This window comes from Dasypus novemcinctus, chromosome 24 (assembly GCF_030445035.2).
Source record: "Dasypus novemcinctus isolate mDasNov1 chromosome 24, mDasNov1.1.hap2, whole genome shotgun sequence".
Classification (NCBI taxonomy): Eukaryota; Metazoa; Chordata; class Mammalia; order Cingulata; family Dasypodidae; genus Dasypus; species Dasypus novemcinctus.
The window spans coordinates 52,679,485-52,704,461 of NC_080696.1; the positions used below are offsets into that span (position 1 = coordinate 52,679,485).

The 24,977-nt window shown below is 39.8% G+C and overlaps 1 protein-coding gene across 9 annotated transcripts in view; it reads right to left on the reverse strand.

Moving 5' to 3' along the window:
• Nucleotides 1-2,422: 2,422 nt before the first annotated feature.
• Nucleotides 2,423-24,977, reverse strand: part of STAU1 (staufen double-stranded RNA binding protein 1) — a 66,187-nt gene continuing 43,632 nt past the window's right edge. For 5 of the 9 annotated variants that reach the window (XM_004475288.5, XM_058287210.1, XM_058287206.2 and 2 more), the window contains 8 exons: nt 11,920-12,135; nt 10,566-10,709; nt 8,558-8,704; nt 6,960-7,035; nt 6,415-6,734; nt 5,467-5,589; nt 4,376-4,461; nt 2,423-3,832 (listed from right to left, as the gene is read on the reverse strand). In XM_004475288.5, the coding sequence (XP_004475345.1) occupies nt 3,817-3,832; nt 4,376-4,461; nt 5,467-5,589; nt 6,415-6,734; nt 6,960-7,035; nt 8,558-8,704; nt 10,566-10,709; nt 11,920-12,135 (1,128 nt within the window). In that variant the 3' untranslated portion in view covers nt 2,423-3,816. Of the gene's footprint in view, nt 3,833-4,375; nt 4,462-5,466; nt 5,590-6,414; nt 6,735-6,959; nt 7,036-8,557; nt 8,705-10,565; nt 10,710-11,919; nt 12,154-24,977 lie in introns of all 9 variants that reach the window. The other 4 variants (XM_058287207.2, XM_023583725.3, XM_058287208.1 and 1 more) reach the window with 1 other exon arrangement.

Sequence of the window (24,977 nt, forward strand, 5' to 3'; positions counted from 1 at the left end):
AATACGAATCCTTGAGTCTATGAGGATATAAATAAATTCAGAAGAGAATGGAAGCTCAACCATTGGGCAACCATCCTAGTGGTGACTGATTTATATGGCAGTTTTTTAATGGAGGAAAACAAAGACGGAAGATGGTGGGAGGCGAAACAGGCCAGTGGTATACGGAAATGGTGACTTAAAACTAGAAAAACCTGGCATTGACATGGCAGAGTTAACAGCCCAACATTATGTGTCCGCTGGTGGGATGCTATGAGAAGAGCACAGCATCACCTGGGTTTTCTGCCAAGAAAGTACTGCCTAAATCTGATCACCATCAGACACAGCCAAGCTGAGGGTCAATTTACAGAATAAAAAGCCTGTACTCTTAACAACTGCTTGAATACGAAGGACATGTTAAATGGAAAGGCCGAAGAATTGCCTTAGACAGGAGGAGGTTGAGGAGACATGATGCTGAAGGCAACACGTTTCTAGACAGGAGGCTGGACCAGAAAAGATACAGATGTTGGGACAGTGATGAAATTTGAATGGGGTCTTTGTCATACCAGTGTTGATTTTCTGACTTAGAGGAATATATCTAACACACACAGAGGATTCTTGTTAATCATGGTAGTTATGTTCTATAAGAGTTGCCATAAATAATCAAATTAGCAAATATCGAACCATTGCTCCTACAGTAGATACAAGATTAGGTAGGTTCCTGCAAGGCTCTGGTTACATTTTCATCAACTGATAAATACATAACTTTGTTCTATGTGGTTCTGTTTAAGACGCCTTATTTAATACAGCATTGAACTCATGGCAACAGCACTACACCTCACACCTTAACAAAGCTTATCTAACACATATATTTTCTCTATAGGGCACATCACAGCCTTCTTAAAATTCCTAACAATAAGCAGCACTTCAACACAACACCTAGGAGCCTTTTCAAAGAGCAAAATCACTAAGAACAAGCACAAAAATGAGAAAAACATGGTACTAAATATACTACTCAAAGGACACCTGTTTACAGTAAGAAAGCTGAAACAAGAAGAGCATTGCCTTGTTTGGCCTCAGCTGGAACATGCGTGTCGGGTGACTAAAATTTTTCACTGCTCTGCACAGCCACAAATGACCACAAAAGCGCCACAAAATACACAGTATATTAGGGTTATAAATACACTTCAGTGAGTAGGCAAATTCACAAAGATGGACTCTGCAAATAATGAAGATCAACTATCTAGAAAAGGAAGGGGTATGAAGTAGAGAGAGGTGCATGTGCAATTGTAGTGAAACGGTGAGAAAACCTGGGCGAGGGGCCACAGGAGTTCTTCTCTAAGTTTGGGATATTTCAAAGTGATCTATTTTTAAATGATTAAAAGCTATATTGTAATGTTTTAATCAGCAAAGATATTAATGAAAATCTTGTAATTGTACTCATTTTTAACTATAATTTTCACACTGTAATGCTTTTAATACTTAATGCTCAAAACATTAAGTAGATTCCCCAAATTAGCCCAGGCCATCAGGTTCTTCAATGGGATGCCCAGAATGAGCTTTTACAAATAGGCAAAACCCAGAGGAAAACACCATAAGACAGCTTTTAGTACTAAGTATGCTCTCTTCATGCATATGCATCAGTAAGATATTGCACAACTCCATATACTTAGCTTCTCTTTCTCAAAATACAAGAATCTAGAGGAGGGTGGTCTCAATGTAACAGCCCATAAGTGTTTTGGTCTTTTTTTTTTTTAAAGACCTAAAATGGTTGTTTTTCTTCCTTTCACGAGGCTATGCTGAATTCTTTCCTGCCCCTTAACATATTCCGTAACTTTATAATTGCTTTCAGTTATTCACGCAGCCCAATCCACAGGCTGGTTTTATAGTGAAACAACCTTTCCAAGCTTTGAAGTTCTTCTCAACTTCAAAAACAATAACTAACCCACCCCTCTGCAGGACAGAAGGCAGCTGCATCTCATACACCCTCCTTCTTGGTGCTGCTGGATACTCAGGTACCATCAGAGCTCAGGCAGGAAGACACCACTGCTGTGCTGGGAGAGCTCTCAACTCCTGTGTCATTTCTTTGGACACCAATGGCAGGTCTGGGTTCAGATGATGAACCTCTTCACCCGGGGCTGATCACCGCTCACTGGCCTCAATACTTCCACGCTGGGGCTGCACCCCGACACTCCTTACCTCCCTGCCATCTCTCACGTCCTCTGGTATTTCTGTAGTCACTGCTCAACATGACCAAAACATTCATTAGTAGATGTTTATTGATCAATGGTTTGATATAAAGTAATTTCAGAGCTTCAGACTTTTTCCCCAACAGAATCACAAGCATTACAAATTTTTTCTTAAAAATAAATGGGGGAAGGGGTTGGTTGGGAGAGGAGCAATCTAGCAGTAGTGGCATATAAGAATAAATTAACAAAAAAAAACCTTTAGTATTACCATTTATTGGTGACAAACACTAAGTTTTACTTACATTCCATGGGGAGAAAAAATTTCCAGCGTAAACAATGAATCAAAGCAGTACTTAACTTGCAAGGCTACCGTGCTTTTTATCTGGACCGTATGCAGGCCCCTACTGCACACATTTCTGTGTACAACACAGCATCAAAAGCAACACAGTTTTATACATGAACATAGGTCATTCTTTTCAGCCCTACATGGAGATGTAATTAACAGTATAAAGCACTCAAGGAAAATCCATCTGCAGTTTTATATCTACTACATGGAGATCATATCCTGTAGTGTAGTGAAAGCTACATATCCTGAAGAGCCATATGCATATACACACAATTTTTTTTTACTAATCTTTAAAACAAAATCAAAGTTCACTTGTTTAAGTCCTGCTGCATTAACCAAAATAAAAGTAAAATAGAAAAGGAACCAAATGATCATTTAAAGTTTAAAATTCCAAAAATGTCAATTTATACAACTATGGGAGACTTCATCCAGGTTTCTGAGAAGTCCAGGACTATTTCAGCTAAACCAGAGGGCCCACAATTTGCATCACTGAAATGTTCCTGGGTTAGTCCAATAAAATAAAAATGTATAACCACATACACATGGATATGATCTTTACTGGTTAGATTACTGATAAAGTCAGCCTCAGGTAAGTTTCTAAACTGTGCTATGTAACTAGATACAATTGAGAAACTTTCAAATGAAACTTTTATATAGTGTCATTTCAATCAAAAGAAAATAATGAAACTAAGAATACATGTATCACTGTTGGAAGAGAAAGCAGTGGTTATGATGTGGGTTCTTGGGGCAGTGGGGGCCATAGCACTCTAGAAAGGTCAGGTTACGCTGAGTAGGAAGCATTTGATTTTCTCTGGTGCTTTCTTTCAACTTTTGGGCCAGTCTAAGGCCTCTTTCCGGTGTGGCTGTCCAGTGTTTATCCCAAAGTGTTTGAGTTAACCAGTTTGAGGAGGTCGTGCTTTCTATTTTCTGTTTCTTCTTTCATACAGCCAGGAAAAAAAAAAAAAAAAAAAAGACCAAGCACTGGGGTGCGGACTTGCTAGGAAGCAGGCAAAAGACCTCCTTCCCCACAAAGCTGCTGTGTGTGGAGACTGCTAGTTCATCACACCGCCCTGCTGATATGCCCTCTCCTCTGGCCCCATCATAAAAAACCACAAGCACATTCAATCCCAGCCACAGCCGCCTCCTTGTATACATCCCATCTGCATCGCCACTGTTGTCTCCAGTTCATCATCCATTATGTCTTTCAGCCCACTGGAGGTATCAGAAATTCCAAATTTTCAAAGCAGTTTCAATATTTTCAGTATATATGTTGGGATTTTATAATGGTTCATGGCCAGAAAAGGTTCAGCACCTCCCACACCTTTAAGGAAGAAAAAAAAAAGAATATGACACCAGTTTTTGTGAATTAAGATAATAAAACCCACATTAGGAAAAAAATGAACAAACACTGTGAAGTCCAATAGTGCAGGACCCCAGTTTATAAGCGGACTAAAATGAAGCTTTCCTGGGATATACCATCAAGTGAAAAAAGGGGAGAATGTGTATACAGTATGTTACTTCGGGGGTTGGGGGGTAAAGAAAGAAATTCAAGGGGAAAAAAATTTATATTTGCATAAAGAAACATACAAGAAGGATAAATAAGAAACTTATTGTGATTTATAGGGGGTGGAGAGAATGGGGTGGATGTTTGGAGACCATGTGAGGGCATGATTTGTCACTGTGTATCTTCTCAAATATTACTCTTTTTAAAGTAGAGTTTTCTTACTCAAATTTGGAAATCTTTCAGGTGAAAAGGACAGAAAGAGATGCAGACACAAGCGTTTGTTAAATCAAACAGAAAGTGTGAATTTAATGGAAAGGAGGAAAAAGCAATGCCTTTCTATCTGTAAATAAGGGCACTCACACAGACAGTGGTCCGTTTCCTGTTCTTGGCATCTCTGTACTTTGTTGGTCCAACTCAGACAGCAACTTTAAAATGTTCAGTGCAGCCTAGTTAGGGATGAAAGAAAAGTAAAACTGCAGCCACTGCTTGGAACCCAGTGTAATTCACTGACGAGGGAGGTGAGTGTGGTTTTCCTGTTGCCCAATATGCTGGTCACCCTAAAATAACACTTTTCTGTAAAGTCCGATTTTTAAAATTTGGAATACAAATTTTAAAAAAGAAATGATCTGGTAGATATAGAGTATTTGTGAATTTTTTTCCCCCAAAACAAAATGAACAAAAGCTTTATTGGTGAAAGGGTAATACTCCATTCTTTTAAAACACCATTTGGGTTTTACCCCAAGACTCAGAATCTTTCCTTCTCCTATACATCACCATTTAACCTTCTTGAAAAAAAGAGATGTCTTTCATTCATCCAAATGAAATTCGAAATCACTGGTTCTTAAAATTTGTTATGCCATGGACTCTTTTGGCTGTCTAGTGAAAGCAACAGTTTCAGAATAACTTATTTTTTCCTTTTTTTTCTTTGAGTTATCCATTTATGAATCATATTTATCAAGCATCTAATATACTCCACTATTTTAAATACAGAAATAAGACACAGTTCCAAGGCCCCAACAATACTAGTCTTTTAGGGTGATGAAAGGATTTTGGGAAGCATATACAAATGCTTGTATTTGTGATGTCATCATACGGTGCCATTTTGTATCTCCACCTTGTCATAACTCAGGGCCAGGTGGGACTCAGGGAGGGGCTGAGTTCCAGGATCCAAGCCAATCTTCCAGCTCAGCATGGAGAAGGAAAGGAAAAGCTGGTGAGCTCTGAATGAGAAAATGATCCAATAAACTAAGAATGAAAGTCCACAGGAATATGAAATATGTAATACAATCAAATGTTTTAAAGTGTACATGAAAATCCTTTTCCTATTCTCCTGAGACCAGTAACTAGTTGAAGTGAGGAAAGGCTCCAAGTAACTGCACAATGGAACTCACTGACCACTTAAGCCAAGGGCCTCCTGGATAGAGGCCAGCCCGCTCCAAGGGGTCACGTACCATATCATGGCAGGACTCCACATCCTTTCCAATGCCGTGGCTGATCAGAGGCGGCTGAGAAGAGCAATTGATAAGAGATACAAACTCATTCTTGTTGTTTTTGGGAAAGTCTTTGTATTCAACCTAAGGAGGAAAAGAAAAGTGAGTACAGGGTAAGGAATGGGTAAGGATGAATGGGACCTGAACTGCAGCCCTGGCCCAAACAAGGATCGCACTTCTCTCGCCCCAGGCTCAACCTGACTGTGGCCACAGCAACACCTGCCTAGATGGCAAAACAGGCTGTCAGAAAATGCTGCTGCTGAGGGACACAGGCAGAGGAGTGGGTTCTAAGGTTCTAGAATCTTCCAGGAACCTAGATGCCTACTCAAAACTCCCAGTCTGCAAGAAGCCATGTCCTCTCCTACCAGGCAGAAAGCAAAATGAATCTGTTCCCTCTTAAGTCCAAATTTATAACTACTAATTAGATTAGAAGCTCTGATTAGAAGTTTTGATTTTCTGGACGGCTTGGGTTTTAAAAAATTTCATCACCAAAGGACAAGGGTTTTCTCCTATCATACAAGCTTGCAATATTTTCCATTGCTCCATCCTCAGGACTACCCTTTACCCATCCCAACCCACCCCTACCCCCTCACCATGGCAAAAAAAGTTCATTTAAAAATAAGGTATAGGGGTATACATGAAGCTCAAGTGATTGAGCGACTTCTTCCCATGTCCAAGATCCCAAGTTCAAGCCCCGGTACCTCCTAAAAAAAACACAAACAAACAAACAAAAAAAACAACTCTCACTGGGGAGCAGATGTAGTTTATGCTATATCTTCCATACGAAGTCCTGGGTTCAATCCCCAGTTACCTCCTTTAAAAAAATACTAAGGTGCATAGCTGACTTTCGCAGAGAAACTCAAAAGATGACCATGCTGACATATGGACCCCACAGCTTGGGTCAATTACCTGGAATCCCTGGACTCTGGAAAGATAATCCAATTGCTCAGAGGGTCTTGTGAGAGGTCCGTGGGGTACGTGGCCTGAAGAGATGTTATTCTTTAAAATGGTCTCCGCTGTGGGCGAGGTGCCCCCATACAACAATTCACGGGCTATCATGGCAGTTACCGTGGCCTTAGCAGGATTCGGAGCTGCCCTGGTGAAATCTTTGGTGTGATGTCCTTGACTGACTCCTACGGCCTGGGCAACCTCAGGGACCATGGGAAGAATTCCAGCAGGCAACTGCTGATGACTAAGATAAGGCATCCTAAACTCATCCTCTTTATTACCTAGGGAGGGACACATCAGGTGAACACTAATATTACTAGGAAAGGACACAAACACAAGTCCACATCTATGGCCTGCAAAGACGTTGTAAAACTCCATTCTGGCCCTCCCCCAATACACACAAGAGCACAGAAAAGATGCAGAGACCAGTACTCTGCCCCTGCTGTTCCTCAGGCACCATGCAAATCCCAGAATCCCTTTATACCGAAATAAGAGATCACACTTACTAGTTCCATTTTCATCCCCAGAGCCAGGTTCAAAAAAGGTTACTTTTCTTCCATCCCCTGGTTTCTTTATTGGTGTCTTTAAAAAATAAAATAAAATACAACCATAAGCATTAATTAAATCATCAAAATATTAGCTCCTGCTATCTAAAGCTACACAAACTCCAACCAGCATCAATCTTTGGTTTTAAACTTTTGAAATATGAAGAGGCAAGCAGCAGAAAAACCCTACGCCAAAACCTGACCAATGGTTTGGTTATGCCACACGGGCAGAGCCTATGTCTCTCTCACAACGTACACTCTCATGCTGTGGAACTCTGGACAGACCCACGGAAGAACTGGCAGAGGGACAGATGGCTCTGCACTGAAGCTGCCCATCACCGAGTGTATTTGGGTGAGTTATTTGTTTTCACCTCGGTTCCTCATCTCTCAGCCACAACAGCCCTTTCGACTCAAAGCCCTGCCCACAAATACTATCTAACCAAGTGTATTAAACTGTTAGCTGAGCTGAACCTTTCCTCTGCATCACAGGAAAACGGTAAATGTTGATTCAGAAGGAGCCAGAAGATGCTTGATGGGTAAAGCTCACCAATGTGGGGGAAGAAGACTTCAGACTAAAGCCAAATAAATCAAGAATATTTCTGGGAACTAATGTCCAAATAAGAAAAAAAGGTGACATTTCCAAAGATAACACTTGGGGGGGGGGTTACTAGATAAAAAGTTTGCCAAACGTAAGGTCTTCTTTCTAAGAAATAACAGGTAAGGATGTTTATGAATATTCTTCAAGATTTTAGAATAAAAACCTCAAAAGCCAAGTGCAGGATCTATGCAGACACTATGATGAGTATTTGGGTCCTAGTTATTTCTCATAGTTATGAACTATGTGCTCATAGCTAGCTGATGCCATTTCTCCCAGCTGATACAACAAGCAGACATGAATGAAGCAGTTCTGGTATTTTAAGGTTTTTCCCAACAGGACCACTGAGTGACTGGAAACGAGGATTTCAGTAAAGGTTTTTGCATAGGATACTGATTGCCAATCTTGGCAGAACTGAAAATTTCACTATGTGAGTATTTCCATCTCATGTTCCTTTCACGTAAGAAAAGAGGAAATCCCAAACAAAAACTATGGATTTGGACATGACTCTTAACTGATTACACTGTCTCACTAGTCCCAGGAAAAATCACAGCCTGCTCCACAACTAATGAAAGCCTAAGGTTTATGAATCTTTTATACCAGTTTCATTTTAAGAGAGCAAATGATATAATCACATACTCATTTATTTCAAGCCCAGATAGCCATTACCTTACAAATGGAGAAAAACAAGCTATTCTCCAGCAAAGCATTCCCAGACCACAAGATATTAAAGCAAAAACGATTTAACCCACAGCCATGCTTAGAGCCATCTGACATTCAACTACCCTCTGACCACATTATAATGGTCTAAATGGAAAAGATGCTGCTCAGTAGGGTTGTGTTATTGTCAGGAGATGAAGCCTTGTCCTGAGGCTGTTCCCTGGAGAAGCCAGAGTCCCCTGGGATGAGGTGAGATGGCCACCTTGCAGTCAGAGAGCAAAGGTACTGAGTCCCAAGCGGTCACCTTCTCCTCTGACTTGAGAGCTGGTTTGGTGGGCTGAGCCTGTGGGACTTTGAAACCAAGGATCTCCAGCATGTTCTCGGCTGCACTGCGTTTGGCCACCTTCTTATTGGTGCCTGTTCCTTCTGCAGTGTGATTTCCAACCTTCACCTGCATAAAGAAGTCAGGACACAGACCAATGTGCTTAAACATTCACAGTAAAGCCCAGTCAGTAATTGATGTGCTGGCAAGAAAATACAGCAATGTTGAGAAACAGATGGCTTCACAATGGTGCACTGGAGATGGCTCACAGCAGCCTGCAAGGGGCAATCATTAAATATTCAGGACTTTGGTGCTCTGGTTGTTAAATCCAGACATTATTAAAAATCAAATTACATAAGCCTATAATTAAATTATTTTTAAAGACAAAGGTAATGAATACTCAAAAACTCATCACTTTCTAATTTATCTAAGTTTTACTATTATCTATGCTCTATTGTTATCTGTATGGTAGAAATACTATACAATGGTGTGTTATGGTCCATCTTTTCCCTACCTGAAATTGGCCATAGTGGGAGGACACAACAGAAACAGGCAAATGCTATATATCAAGGCTGAAGTTACTTTACTAATTCTCTCCTCTAGACTTCTCTAAACTTAAGAAAGTGATAAAGAAATGATTAATAACCCAGATTAAATTTAGAAATGTGTCAAGTTTGCAGCTATTACACTGTGACTACTATCAAAAATTGCAACATTCTTCCAGGATTTGACAATTACTATCCAGTTCAGAGAAGATGCTCATATCATTAACAAATAAGTCAAATCTTGACATGTTTTTATGGTTTTACTTTCACATTACTTGCTAATATAAACAAAATACCAACCAATATCCATACCGGAACTACTCATTTGTCAATGACATGAGCAACTTCTTTGCTGAACTGGAGAGTAATATCACATTTATGCAAAGTTTGACTGTGTAATACTGCTGTTGGCAACAAAGTCACTGAAGTTATAATGTGTGGAGTCTACAATTAAGAGTCTAATACATTATCTGCAAGTTGTGTGCTATACATCCTTTCAGTCAGTAAAATTTTTAACATACATCTTACAAGTGTATATACACATGTATAGACCTACATACTTACACACACACACACATACACACACACACACACACGCACCCTCCCTGTTAGATACCCCCAGGCCTGGTTAAACATAGTCCTGGACTATGTTGGTCTTAAAATCAAAAGCCTCACATCTTAAGACATGAAAAACCATGTCTGTAGAGATTAGCCTGGGATTGAATCCTGACTCAGCCATTTACTAGCCATTTACCAGTCATGGGATCTTGGGCAAGGTACAATTTCCTCATGTGTAGAATGGAAGGACCACCGTTTTTTCCTACCTATCTGACTGAGCAGTTGAAACACACTAGATAAGCAATAGTGCTTTATAAATTGTGAAGTGCTACGTAAGAATTAAGAGTTCTGTTTTTCACCAGAAAACACTATTAAATTAAAATCACAATCTGCCCATGTGAAGTAGCTTTGTCCAAAAAGCTAAGTACAAGGAGAAACAAATCTGAAGTGTCACTCCCAATCTAAGGAAGGGCTAACCCTGGATTCCAGGTCCTACAAAAGGGTTAAAAGGAGGAGAGAATATATTCTTTGAGAATAATTGTAAAATTTATCTTTTGAAAAAAAATTTATCCAATTTTCAAGGGGACATAAATTAATTCCCCTACTCCAGCACTCTTCTAAATTTTGGTACCATATGTACAAATTCCCACCTGTTAATGCAGGCGTACCAGTAGTGTGCCTAAAAGTAAATACATGTTTTTAAGTTATCAACATATCACAAGCAATATGGTTTTAATAATGGTAACATTGGGTGGCACAAAGCAGCCCAGTAGGCCAACACCCTGGACCTGTGCTCCCAGGAAGGCATCCAGCCTCTGGATCTTGATCAGACCCAAAGACTGGTTGCAGTCAGAGGAAGATGCCTCCCATAACCCACGCTGACCCACCTGCATCACAAACTCCCTACGACGAGGGAGGCCTCGCTCTGTGAGGAGCATGTACTCCGGCTCCTTCTCCTTTTTTGCCTGCTGGATCTGGGCCAGTCTGCTAATGGGATTCATCCCCTGGCCATATTCTGGGCTTGTCTGTAGCTGAGGAACAAATAATGAGAACACCACATGCCATGTTATCCACTGAAAGAAGCTTGCCAATTCAGAGATTAAGACATGTTGGGAGATTGCTTTTATATTGTTCTAATGATTTAGAAGTAACCAGACCTTTTTTTAACATTTCTTAATTACAAGATGCTTTAAGATTTTCTATGATTGGTCTGAAGTGATTTTACGGTCTTAGCAAATCAACAAAAGCATTTCACTATGACAGGCAAACATCACTGTAACATCTGCTTTTAAAGTTTAACAAGAAGGAAAAAACTAAACAAAAAAACAAAAATTTTAACAACAGATTTCCATATGACAATGAAGAGAAAGAGAGAGAAAATATAAAACATGATCCCTGTAACTCCCCAAAAGTCTGGATAATAAAATGGGTTTTGGCTTTATTTTAAAAAAAAAAGACTTATCCCACATGGAAAGAAAAACCTAACAATCCCCCAGTTACCCTTGCCAGCCACCTTCAGCACCCAGGAATCCTCACCCAACCCAATGATGAGTGAATTCCAGAACAAGTTTGGTGAAAAAAGGGAAACTGAAAGAGTATATGTAGTATGCTAACTTTTCTTTAAGAAAAATTGGAGTCTTGATATAGTATTAAATTATACTGAAAACCATGAATACATCACAGCATTCACAAATGTCCCCCAATGGAATCCTGACCCTTTTGGGTAGTGGGGGGAAGGGTCAATGTAATTTTTTGATAAGTCCATTGGCATGGCTCAAAAATCCAAAAGAAAAAGGAGGCGTGTTGTAAAAACACTCCTACTGCTGCTGCATGGACAGCTTTCCTCATAGGACTCTCCCCCACTTTCAGACCAGCACAGTGGGCAATGAAATGGAGTTCCCATGGTTTAACCATTCTCCCTGAGGAGGGACACTCAAGCCCTGCCCAGCTCCTCACTGTGATAATCAGGGCCACTATGAGCAATACAGATATGCATACAGGTCGGCAGATCACCTCCTGAACAGGGCCTCAGGGTCCTATCTATACCTAACCTAACCTGTGGCTCCTGTGAGAACTAAATAAGGAGGCATCCATAAAGAATCTAACAGGCCTGGCACATGGACACTGATTTCTGGCCCCTTTCCTTATGGAGTCAGCAACCAGCCTCCTACCGCTCCCCTCCACTTCACCCCCTTCATCCCACAATCTTTCTACAGGAAAACTGTTCAGAAAAGCTCTTACTTTGACTATGGAGGATTTTGTTTTCTTTTTGATTCTGGGCTTTACTCGTTCAACTGCTGGCAAGGGAGGTAACTTCTTCAGCTCCTCAAGAACAGCTATAGCAGCATTCTTCTTTGAAATCTTCTTGCTCTTTCCTTCACCTTCCCCTATGAAGCCCCCAACCGATACCTTGGTCACAAAGCTCTTCATGTGGGGTGGGCCACTTTCCCGGGCAACCTGTTTTAGAGGGAATGACTGAGTGAAAGCATGATAAACACTTATTAAAAGCTGGAGTGCACACCAATTAGCACCCTGCCCTTCACATGAAACACAAGGTGATGGGACTGTTAAGGAAAAGACCCATTAAATGAAAGAGAGTGCAAATGTTGACCAAAGGCAACAGAGGTAATTTTGAAAAATTCTTTCCTTTCTTGTTGCTTTTCAAATTTGTTAATGTTCCTGGGTCTGATGAATCCAAAGAAAAGTCATTCTAGAGTTAGGCCTGGAACATGGAAACATTTTCTGTCAGCCCCTCATCAGTATGGCTCATATCACCCCAGGGTCATAGACTGTCCTGAGTTTAGTGTGATCCACTACAGCTGGCAAAAAGGAAGTTACAACGCTCAGAAAAAATTGCAGTAAAGAGTTTAATATCTGCTCTGAGCTTCCAGACAAGATTAAGCCTATTATTTATTGGCCACTTGGGAATGTAAAAAGAAGCAGCCACTTTGGAAAAGAGTTCCAAAAATGATTAAACATAAAGTTATCATATGCACTGGTGATTCCACTCCTAGGCATATATCCAAGAGAAATAAAACATTTTCACTCAAAAACTTGGACATGGATGTTTATATAAGAACTATATAAAGAATAGCCAAGAGGTAGAAACAAAATTCAGTATAGCCATACAATGGGAAAGTATTCAGATATAAAAAGAAATGAAATACTGATGTGTTATAGTGTGGATAAACCTTGAAAACATGCTTGCTAAGTGAAAGAAACCAGTCATAAAGACTACATATTATACAATTCCACTCACAAAAATCCAGAATAATGAAACCTACAGAGACAGCAAGTAGATTTGGGATTTCTTAGGGCTGTAGGAGGCAATGGGGTGGCAGGGGTGGGGTGAGGAGGTAAGGGTTTCTTTTTTGAGATAAGGAAAATATTCTAAAATTGAAATATGGTGACGGTTGCACATATCTATGAATACACAAAAACAAAATGAAACACTGAGTTGTAAACTTTAAATGGGTGAATTGTATGGTAAATCTCAATAAAGGTGTTTTTAAAAACTGGCTGCTATGTAGCTATAAAAAATAAGGAGGTACAAGCCATGTGAGAAAGAGAGGGGTAGTCATGTGACGAAAGGGTAGCCATGTGATGGAGGCAAAGACTGAGTGCCAGCAAGTCACCACCAAAATAAAGAAGGCATGGCCCACCTACACCTTGATTTTGGACTTCTATCCTACAAGCTATGAGCCAATAAATTTCTGTTATTTAAGAAAAAAAAAAGGACAATCTCTAAGCACTAATAGAGTGATTCCAGCATATACTATTAAGCAATAAAAGCAAAACTGCAGAAGAGTATTATAGCATGTAAATTTTAATATGAAAAAGGGTTATACATATATACCTAAGCACAAACATATAAATAAAAACACATATGGGAAGCGGATGTGGCTCAAGTGATAAGGCTTCTGTGTACCAAATAGAGGCGACTCAGACTCAATCAATCCCTGGGACCTCCTGGTGAAGAAGAGAAAGTATGCCTGCAAGGTGAGCCAGTGCCCACACAGTGAGCTGAGTGCCCACATGAGTGCCCGCACAAGTGAGTCATGTAGGAAAATGATGATGCAATAAAAGAGAGACCAAGGGGAGAGTCAAAGTGAAGCACAGCTGAGATCAGGAACTGAGGTGGTGCAATTGACAGGGAACCTCTCTCCACATCAGAGGTCTCCAGGATCAAATCTCTCTGAATCTTAGAGGAGAAAGATGAGAAGACAAAAAAGAGAAAGAGATACAGAAGATCACACAGTGAATGGACACAGACAGCAAAAACAGCAGGGCGGGGGGTGGGGGGGGAACAACACATATGTGTTTGTGTGTTTATTTTGCAAACAGAAAATTCAGGAAGGATAAAAGAGAAACCAACAAAATCAGTTACAAATCACAAATGGGAGGGACTGGGGTAGAGAAACAGTGGATAAGATGACAATTCTGAATTTATCTTTCTGTACAGTTTTGCTTTATGGAATGATTTCACGTTTCACATATTGAGTAAATTTTTAAGTCAACAAAGATGGGGAAAAGGCACTTTATCTGCATATAAACAGAAACCCTAACTGTAAATCAAAGTAATCTCATTATCATGGGTGGAAAATAAAAATCTAGCCTACATTAGTAAAGACTCTTAAAAGGAACAACAAAATTAGAAAAGTGACACTACCAAATTTCAATCTTCCTATATAAAGCTACAGCAATTACAAGAACATGGTACTAGTATTGTGTAAGGATTAAACAAACAGATCAAGAGAACAGAAACAGTTCAGAAATAGACCAGCACATATATAGTTACTTGATAGTTGGCAAACAAGCCAAAGGCAATCAACAGGCAAAGAAAAGTGTTTTGGGGGGAAAAAAAAACGAAAATGGTACAAGATGTCCATATGAGAAAAAAAACTGACCCTCAATTCCCTAATTCACACAAACTGAAATTAATTGGCAACACAACACAAAACTAAAGTAAAAGCAAAAATGCTGGAGAAAACTTAATGACCAGTGTGTTGGCAAAGATTTCTTTGTACACAAAAAACAAGAAAAAATAATATGGAAGATTTCAAAATGTAAAACTGCTCATCAAAAGACTCCACTTAAAAAGTAAAAAGACAACTTCCAGGAAGATGGAGAACTAGAAAGACATAACTCTCTTTTCTCCCAGAAAAATATCTAGAGGACAGGCAGAAATGGCCTGGAAAAAAATCATCTAAGGTTTAGGACAACAGGGGAAGGCCGGACACTGCCAGAGGAGAGAGGGCAAAGGAAAAGAATCACAACAGCAAAACTGTGAGTTAAAAGCCACATCCTTTTCCACCCCATAGATCATTTTGATTCTCAAGCCTGGGGGTTTGGGGGCTGGGGGCAAGCGGCTACAGAGAGAGGGAGCCCCAGGGATCCATCAGGGATCTACCTCCCTAGGTATAGCAGTTTGGCATTATTTATGAATTCCAAAAATAGATACTGGATTATGTTTGTAAACTGGTCTGTTCCTCTGGGTGTGTTCCCTTTTGATTGTATTGAGTTCAGAGGTTTCACTTTTACCTGATTAAATTATGATCAAGGCTTTGGTTGGGCCACATCATTTGGACATTGAGACCCCGTTTCCTTGGTGGGCAGGGACTCAAAGAGAAAACAACACCACAAACGAGAGAGTTGGAATTTTGATGCTGGAGCCCCTGGAAGTAGATATACAGAGAAGTAGATATACATGAGGAAAGAGAGAAGGCTCCATTAGACACAGCAGAGGCCCTGAGAGAATGAGCCTCATAGCCTACAGATGACTTTGTGAAGAGAGTGGAGCAGCTAAGCCTGGAAAGAAATGAGCCTTGGGGAGAGGGACAAGCTTTGTGCTAACCTACAGTTAAGAAAGGAAGGAACTGGGACCACTGAGCCTGAAAAGGCTGAACTTATGGGACCACAGAGACTTAGGAGGAAGAGGAAGGCCAAACCCTCACAGAGACCAGCAGCCGTCTTGCTCCAATACACGGCAAAAGACTTCAGTGAGGGAAGTAACTGACGTTTTATGGCCTTATGACTATAAGCTTCTATCCCTAATAAATACCCTTTATAAAACCCAATAGATTTCTGTACTTTGCATCAGCACCCCTGTGGCTAACTAACACACCAGGAAATGGGAGCGAGAGGGACACGACCTAAGGCTGACTCCCCTTACGTCCCATAAATTTGGTCTACTGTGTTCCACAAGCCCTTCTAGACTGGGTGGGGCCATGTAATTGTTTGCATTGGGAGTCAGGACAGGACTTAAGAGATCTGACCCTCTCAGTCTCCCTCTGCACTGACTGGAACTGGTTGTTAAGGATGGAGATGAGAGGGGAATTATTTCCAGGGAAAAGGGAGAGGGATGCCAGCAAAGGTTGGAGAACTGCCTCAGAGAAAGTTTGAGTTAGGAGGCTCTTAGCCTCCAAGCAGGACCAACGGTCACATTGATCTGATCTGTGTTGCAGCAAAAGCACTCAGACCAGGCAGTAAACTGAGAGGGCTGCCAAAGAGCGCCATCTGTTAGCAGGCCAAGGAAGTGCACCTGAGGAAAGGCTTTTTCTGGCCTTTACAGACTCCCTCCCCAAGGCACTAGGAGGCCATTACTGGGGTCAGGGCACAGATTTGAACAACTAATAGGGAAAATTCTAAAGACCCGGAACAGGTAGAACTGAGAATCAAAGAACAGCAGTAACACACAGCCTCCTACCACTAAATTTCTATGAAGAGGGAGAAATTGAGCATCTGAGTAAACTCACTACTCTAATCAGATGCCTAGACATCAGCCAGAAATTACCAGCCATACTAAGAAAATGGAAGACATGGCCTAAGAAAAGTAATATATTAAAGCTCCAAATAAGACATAGGATTTGAGACAATAATCAACAAGATACACACAAATATCCAAAATCGAAAAAATGAGGTGAAAGACAATACAGCTAAAAAGATAAAGGGCATCAATAAGACACCATGTGAGCACAAAGAAGAATTTAAAAACCTGAATAAAAAGGTAACAGAACTCATGGGAATGAAAGCCACGATAGGTGAGATCAAAATCACAATAGAGGGAGTGGATGTATTATGGCTCAAGTGGCTGAATGCCTGTTTTCCATGTATGAGATACTGGGTTCGATCCCAGGTACCTCCTGAAAACAAAGAAACAAACAAAATAATATATTAGAGGCAGGAGCAGATGTAGCTCAAGTGGTTGAGTAGTTGCTTCCCATGTACAAGGTCCCGGGTTTGATCACCAGTAGCTTCCAAAAAACAAAAACAAAACAAAACAAAAAACATTAGAGACATAGAAAAGCAGACTCAAAATGACAGAAAAAAGAATAACTGATACAAAAGTCAGAACAGCTGAAATTGAGGAGACAAAAGAACAAACAGAGAAAAGAATGGAAAAAACTAAGCTGGGGCTTAGGGAATTAAATGATAACATGAAATTCAACAATACAGATGTCATGGGAATTTCAGAAAGAGAAGAGAAAGGGAAAAGGACAGCAACAGTATGTAGGGAATAGCTGAAAATTTCCCAATTCTCATAAAAGAAATGAATTTATATGCCCAGGAAGCAAAGCGTACCTCTAGCAGAATAAACCCAAATAGACCTACTCCATGACACATACTACTCAGAATGTCAAACGTCAAATATAAAGAGAAAATTCTGAGAGCAGCAAGGGAGAAGCAAACCATCACAAACAAGGGACATCCAACAAGACTTAGTGCAGGTGGCAACTTGGCCCAGTGGTTAGGGCGTCCGTCTATCACATGGAAGGTCCGCAGTTCAAACGCCAGGCCTCCCTGACCCGTGTGGAGCTGGCCCATTCACAGTGCTGATGCATGCAAGTAGTGTCCCCCGCGTAGGGGAGCCCCACACGCAAGGAGTGCGCCCCATAAGGAGAACCACCCAACGCGAAAGAAAGTGCAGCCTGCCCAGGAATGGTGCCGCACACATGGAAAATTGACACAACAAGATGATGCAACAAAAAGAAACACAGATTCCCATGCCACTGACAACAACAGAAGCGAACAAAGAAGATGCAGCAAACAGACACAGAGAACAGACAACCGGGGGGGGGGGAGAAGAAATAAATAAATAAATAAATCTTAAACAACAACAACAACAACAGTGCAGGGGAATCAGATATGGCACCTGCTTCCCAAGTGGGAGGTCCCAGGTTTGGTTCCTGGTGCCTCCTAAAACAAACAAACAGAAAGGATAACTGAGGGGAACCGATGTGGATCAGTGGTTGAGCACCAGATTCCCATACCCAAGGTCCTGGGTTCAATCCCCTGCCACAGTACCACACACTCACACAAAAAAGACTTAAGGCAGATTTCTCATCAGAAACCAAGGAGGCAAGAAAACAGTGATACGATATAATTAGGATACTGAAAGAAACAAACTGCCAGCTGAAACTTCTTTATCCAGCAAAACTGTCCTTCAAATATGAAGATAAGTTTAAAATAGTCACAAACAAACAGAAACTAAGAGTTAGCAAAAAGTATCTACCTTTGTAGGAAATATTCAAGGAAGACTTACAGCCAGAAAAAAAAAAAGACAAGAGAGAGAGGCCTGGAGGAGATTACAGAAAAAAGAATAGTGGAAAGGATAACCAAAAGAACAAAAAGACAAACGAAAATAAGATATGACATATAAAAACCAAAGAACAAAATGATGTAAGTAAGCAATGCATTTACAGTAAAATCATTGAATATGAATGGATTAAACTCTCCAATCAAAACATACAGGCTGGGAAGTGGATGTGGCTCAAGCATTTGGGCTCCCATCTACCCTATAGGAGGTCCAGGGTTTGATGCCCAGGGCCTCCTGGTGAAGGCAAGCTGATCTGTTTAGTGAGCTGGCCCATGCAGAGTACCGGCCTGTGCAGAATACTGCCCCGTGCAGGAGTGCTGGCACAGCAAGATGATGCAACAAAAAGAAACAGAAAGAACAGACAATAAGAGACACAGCAGATCAGGGAGTTAAGGTGGCACAAGAGAATGATCACCTCTGTCCTACTTCAGTAGGTCACAGAATTGGTTCCCAGAGCTGCCTAATGAGAATATAAGCAAACACAGAAGAACACACAGCGAATGGACACAGAGAGCAGACAATGAGGGGGACAAGGGGAGAAATGAATAAAAAAATAAATATATCTTAAAAAATAAAAAGATATAGGCTGGGAAGAGGATGTGGCTCAGGCAACTGGGCTCCCACCTACCATGTGGGAGTTCCATGGTTCAATTCCTGGTGCCTCCTAAAGAAGACAGCGAGCTGACAAGATGGGGAGGCATGGCAAGTTGATGCAACAAGAGACACAAGAAGGAAAACATAATAAGAGACACAACCAAAGCTGGGAGCAGAGGTTCCCAGCGCCTCCTAAAGAAAACAAGCTGATGTGATGGGCAGGAGTGGCAAGCTGATGCAACAAGAGACACAAGAAGAAAAAATACAATAAGAGACATAACAAAGCAGGGAATGGAGGTGGCTCAAGCAATTAGGCACCTCCCTCCCACATCAGAGGCCCCGGATTCAGTTTCCAGTGCCTCCTAAAGACACAGCACACAGCAAATGCAAACAAAAAGCAGGTGGAAAGAAATAAAATAAATCTTAAAAAAAAGAAACAGGCCGACAGAATGGATAAAAAACATAAGCCATGTATATGCTGCCTATAAAAGACTCACCTTAGACCCAGAGATAAAAAATGGCTGAAAGTGAAAGGTTGGAAAAAGATACTCCATGCAAAAAGTAACCAAAAAAAAGCAAGGGTAGTTATAGGAATATTGGACAAAACAGACTTTAAATGCAAAAAAAAGTTATAAGAGATATAGACGGCCATTATATATTTAAAAAAGGGACAATCAACCAGGGAGAAATCAACCAGGTCATAAATATCTATACACCTACCCAGAGTGCCCCAAAATATATAAGGCAAACTCTGGCAAACTGAAGGGAGAAGCAGACATCTCTACAATAATCATGGAAACTTCCAACACACCACTCACATCATCAGATAGATCTAGACAGAAGATCAACAAGGAAACAGAGAACTTGAACAATATGATAATCGAGCTAGACCTAACAGACATAAACAGACATTTACAGAACACTGCACCCAAACTCAGCGGGTTATACATACTTCTAAAGTGCCCATGGATGTTTCTCCAGGATAGACCACACGTTAGGTAACAATGCGATCTCAATAAATATAAAAAGACTGAAATTATACAAAACACCTTCTCAGATCATAATAGAATGAAACTGGAAATCAATAATAGAAAGAGGTAAATCTGAAAACATATGGAGGCTGAACAACATACTCTAAAAACTCAGTGAGTACTGCAAGTGAAATCAGTAATTATATCAATACCAAAGAAAATGAATGAAAAGTGATGAATGCACAACTATTGATTATACCAAATACTATTGACTGTATACTTTGAATGAACTGTATGCTTTATTAATACATATCAATAAAATTGATTTGTTTTAAAAAATTATGGGATACAGCTAAGTCAGTCTTGAGAGGGAAATTTATAGCTCTAAACACCTATATTAAAAAAGAAGGGGAACGGATGTGGCTCAAGCAACTGAACTCCTGCCTTCCACATGGAAGGTCCTGGGTTTGGTTTCAAGTGCCTCCTGAAAATACAAAAACAGGCAACAAGCAAAACAAGTGACAAAGCCAACTCAGAGAAGCTAATGCGGCTTAGTGGCTGAATGCTGGCTTCCCACATATGAGGTCCCACGTTCAATCCCTGACCCTAGTACCTCAAAATTTTTTTTTTAAAAACGAGAAGGAGCAGATGTAGCTCAAGTAGTTGAGCACCTGCTACCCATGTACAAGGTCTTGGGTTTGATCCCCAGTACCTCTTAAAAACCAACCAACCAGCCAACCAAACAGAAAAAACAACTCTCAATGGCAAGTAAATGTAGCTCATTGGTGGAGCACTTGCTTCCCATGTAGAAGTCCTGGGTTCAATCCCTGGTACCTCCTATTAAAAAGAGAGAGAGAGAGAGAGAAAGAGAGAGAGAGCTAAAAATCAAAGCGTTAATGGAACAACTCGAGAAATTAGAAAAAATAACAAACCACTCCCAAAGCAAGCAGAAGAAATAATAAAGATAAGAGCAGAAATAAATGAAATTGAGAACAAAAAACAATAGAGAAAATCAACAAAAATCTGGTTCTTTGAGAATATCAATTAAATTGACAAACCCCTAGGTAGCTAACAAAGAAAAAGAAATGATGCAAATAAATACAATCTGAAATGAAAGGGAGAAAGTTATGACTGACCCCACAGAAATAAAAAGGATCATAAGATATTATGAGAAACTATATGCCCACAAAATACACAACCTAGATGAAACCAACTAATTCTTAGAAATGGACAAATAATGTACACTTATGCTACAAGAAACCGAAAAACTTAACAAAACCAATCACATTTAAAAAGAATGAATCAGTCATTAAAAAGCTTCCAAAAAAGAAACGTCCAGGATGAGATGGCTTCACAGGTAAAGTACATCAAGCATTTCAAAAACAATTAACACCAATCCTGTTTAAACTCTCCAAAAAATTAAACAGGGAAAAATTATCCAACATATTTTAAAAAGACAACTTCATCCTAATACCAAAGTCAATAAATATACTACAAGAAAAGAAAATTACAGACCAATCTCTCTAATGAACATAGATAAAAAAATTCTAAACAAAATTCATGCAAATCAATCCAATAGTAGGGGGAAGCGAATGTGGCTCAAAGGATAGGGCTTCCGCCTATCATATGGGAGGAACCGGGTTCGATCCCTGGGGCCTCCTGATGAAAAATGAGAAGAGAAAGCATGCCTGCACAGTGAGCCAGTCCCCACGTGGTGAGCCAGTGCTCATGTGGCAAGCCAATGCCTGTGTGGCAAGCCGAGCACCCATGGAGCGAGAGTGCTTGTGTGGTGAGCCAGTGCCCATGCAAGTGAGTCACAGAGCAAGATGATGACGCAACAAAAGAGAGACGAAGGGGAGAGTCAAGATGAAGCACAGCAGAAACCAGGAACTGAGGTGGCACAGCTAACAAGAACCTCTCTCCACATCAGAGGTCCCCAGGATCGAATCCTGGTGAATCCTAGAGGATAAAAAATGAGAAGAGAAGACCAAAAAGAAAAATAGATACAAAGAATCACACAGTAAATGTACACAGATGGCAAAAACAGCAGGGCAGGGGGAGAGGGAAGAGAAGGGGGAATGAATGAATGAATTAATTAATTAATCTTGAAGGAAAAAAAAAATCCAACAGGATATCAAGAGACTTACATATCACGACCAAGTGGGATTTTTCTTGCTGTGCAAGGGTGGTTCAACATAAGAAAATCAATTAATGTAATACACCACATTAACAAATTGAAGGAAAAAAACACAAGATCATCTTCATTAATGCAGAAAACACATTAGACAAAATCCAGCATCCTTTCTTGATAAAAACACTTCAAAAAATAGGAATAGAAATTCCTCAATACGATAAAAGGTATATTTGAAAAATGCACAGCCAACATCATACACAATGGAGAAAGGGTGAAAGCTTTCCCTCTAAAATCAGGAACAAGACAATATTATTCAACACTGGACTAGAAGTTCTAGCTAGAGCAATTAGACAAGGAAAAAAAAATGACAGGCATCCAAATAGTAAAAGAGGAATGAAAACTATCACTATTTGAAGATGACATGATCCTATATTTAGAAAATTCTGAAATGTCTACAATAAACCTACTTGAGCTAATAAATGAGTTCAGCAAAATGGCAGGATACAAGATCAACATGCAAAAATCAGTAATGTTTTTGTACACTAGTCTTGAACAATCTGAGGAGGAAATTAGGGGGGAAATTCCATTTACAATAGCAATGAAAAGACTCAAATACCTAGTAAATAACTTAACCAAAGTAGTACAGGACCTATATGTAGAAAAGTACAAAACAATGTTAAAGAAATCAATGAAGACCTAAAGAAATGGAAAGACATTCAGTGTTCATAGATTGGAATTACAAGTAAACATTGTGAAGATGTCAACCCTACCCAAACTGATTTAAAGATCAATGCAATGCCTCAAAATTCCAAAAGGTTGCTTTAAATAAATAGAAAAGGCAATTATCAAATTTATTTGGAAGGGAAAGTATACCAAAATAGCCTAAAACAAAAGAAGAAATGAGGTTGTAAAGCATATGACAACATGGATGAATCTGGAAGACATTATATTGAGTGAAGTAAGCCAGACACAAAAGGACAAACACTGCAGGATTGTGCTACTATGAACTAAATACATAGTGTAAGGAAACAAATTTGGCTCACCTGATAGAGCGTCCACCTACCACATGGGAGGTCCAGGGTTCAAACCCAGGGCTGTGCCACACAGGGAAGTCCCCCGCATAGGGGAGCCCCATGCGCAAGGAGTGCACCCGTAAGGAGAGCCGCCCAGTGCAAAAAAAAGTGCAGCCTGCCCAGGAGTGGCGCCGCACACATGGAAAGCTGATGCAGCATGATGATGCAACAAAAAAGAGACATAGTTTCCCAGTGCCACTGACAAGAATATAAGCAGAAACAGAAGAACACACAGCGAATGGACACAGAGAGCAGACAACTGGTGGGGGTCAGGAAAAGGGGAGAGAAAGAAATAAGATAAATCTTTAAAAAATAAATAAACTAACTTAATAAATATATAGTGTAATCTCATGAGTTAATAACTTGGATATGGGTCACCAAAAAATAGAATGAGGTTAGAGAATGGAAAGCTGAGGGTTAACTTAATAGAATTGGTAAAAAGGATGTGTGTTATCTTTGGAAATTAACAGGAAAGGTGAAAGCCCAACATAATATTTTTAACTAGCAGTTCTGTTATGTGGGTATGAAAGTGGTTTAAAAGTAAAGACTAAGGTCATGTAAATTACTAAAAGGAAAGCTAAAAAATGTAAAATGGAACTGTATAGCCTAGAAAAACTGCATGTAAAATATGAATATGGGCAAAATTGCATATGTGAGACCATTTTTCTTGAAGTTGAACAAATGTTACTACTATAAGCTGTTAATATTAGACCAAAAAAACCCATTATGCTGAATGAAAGAAACCAGACACAAGATACTACATATTGTATGATTCCATTTATATAAAATAAAAATCAATATATAAAGATGAAATTAGACAAGTGGTTATGTAGGGCTGTGCAAGGACTGCTAAGGGGTGTGGAGTTTTTCTTTTTGGAGTAATGAAATTGTTCTAAAACTTTCTGTGATGATGAATGCACCACATTGTGATTATACTAAAAGCCAATTATTATACACTTTGGATACATTGTATGGTATGTGAAAATACTTCAATAAAACTGCTTAATAAATATATAATTGTGCAAGAATAGTTAGAAATAGTAGCTATGTACAGCAGGGGAAGCACTGAGAGATTGAGAGGTGAAGAATTTTCTTGTTTGTTTTTTATTATTATTAAAATAATGAAAATCCTCTAATAATGATTGAAGTGATAAATGCACAACTGTGATTATACCAAATACCACTGATTGTACACTTTGGAGGAACTGTATGATTTATTAACATGTAACAATAAAATTGATTTGTTTACAAAAAAGTTAGAAGGCAAATTACAGAATGCACAATACATGTATCTAAGGATTGCATCCAGAATATTTTAAAAACTCCTTCAAGTTAATAAAAAAAGGGTAGAATACTCCATTTTAAAACTGGATAAAATACTTGAACAGATACTTCACAAAATAAGATCTCTGAATGACCAATAAGCTTATGAAAAAGTGTTCATCTTTAGACATCAGGGAAGTGCAAATTAAAACCACAAAGAAATATTACTACTACTACACACACATACATGGGCAAAATTAAAAATACCAATAATATCAATTATTGGCAAAGATGTGGAGTAACTAGAACTCTCATGTTACTGGTGGGAGTTAAAGCTGATACTATCACTTTGGGAAATTCTTTGGCAATTTTTATTACAGTTAAGCACCTACCCTAACACTTAGGTATTCTGGGAGTACATGTATACGGAAAGATTTATACAACAATTTCACAGCAGCTTTATTCATAATAGACCCCAATGAAGAAACAACTCCAACATCCATCAATAAGACAATGTGGGGAAACGGACTTTGGCCCAGTGGTTAGGGCGTCCGTCTACCACATGGGAGGTCCGCGGTTCAAACCCCGGGCCTCCTTGACCCGTGTGCAGCTGGCCCATGCGCAGTGCTGATGCGCGCAAGGAGTGCCGCGCCATGCAGGGGTGTCCC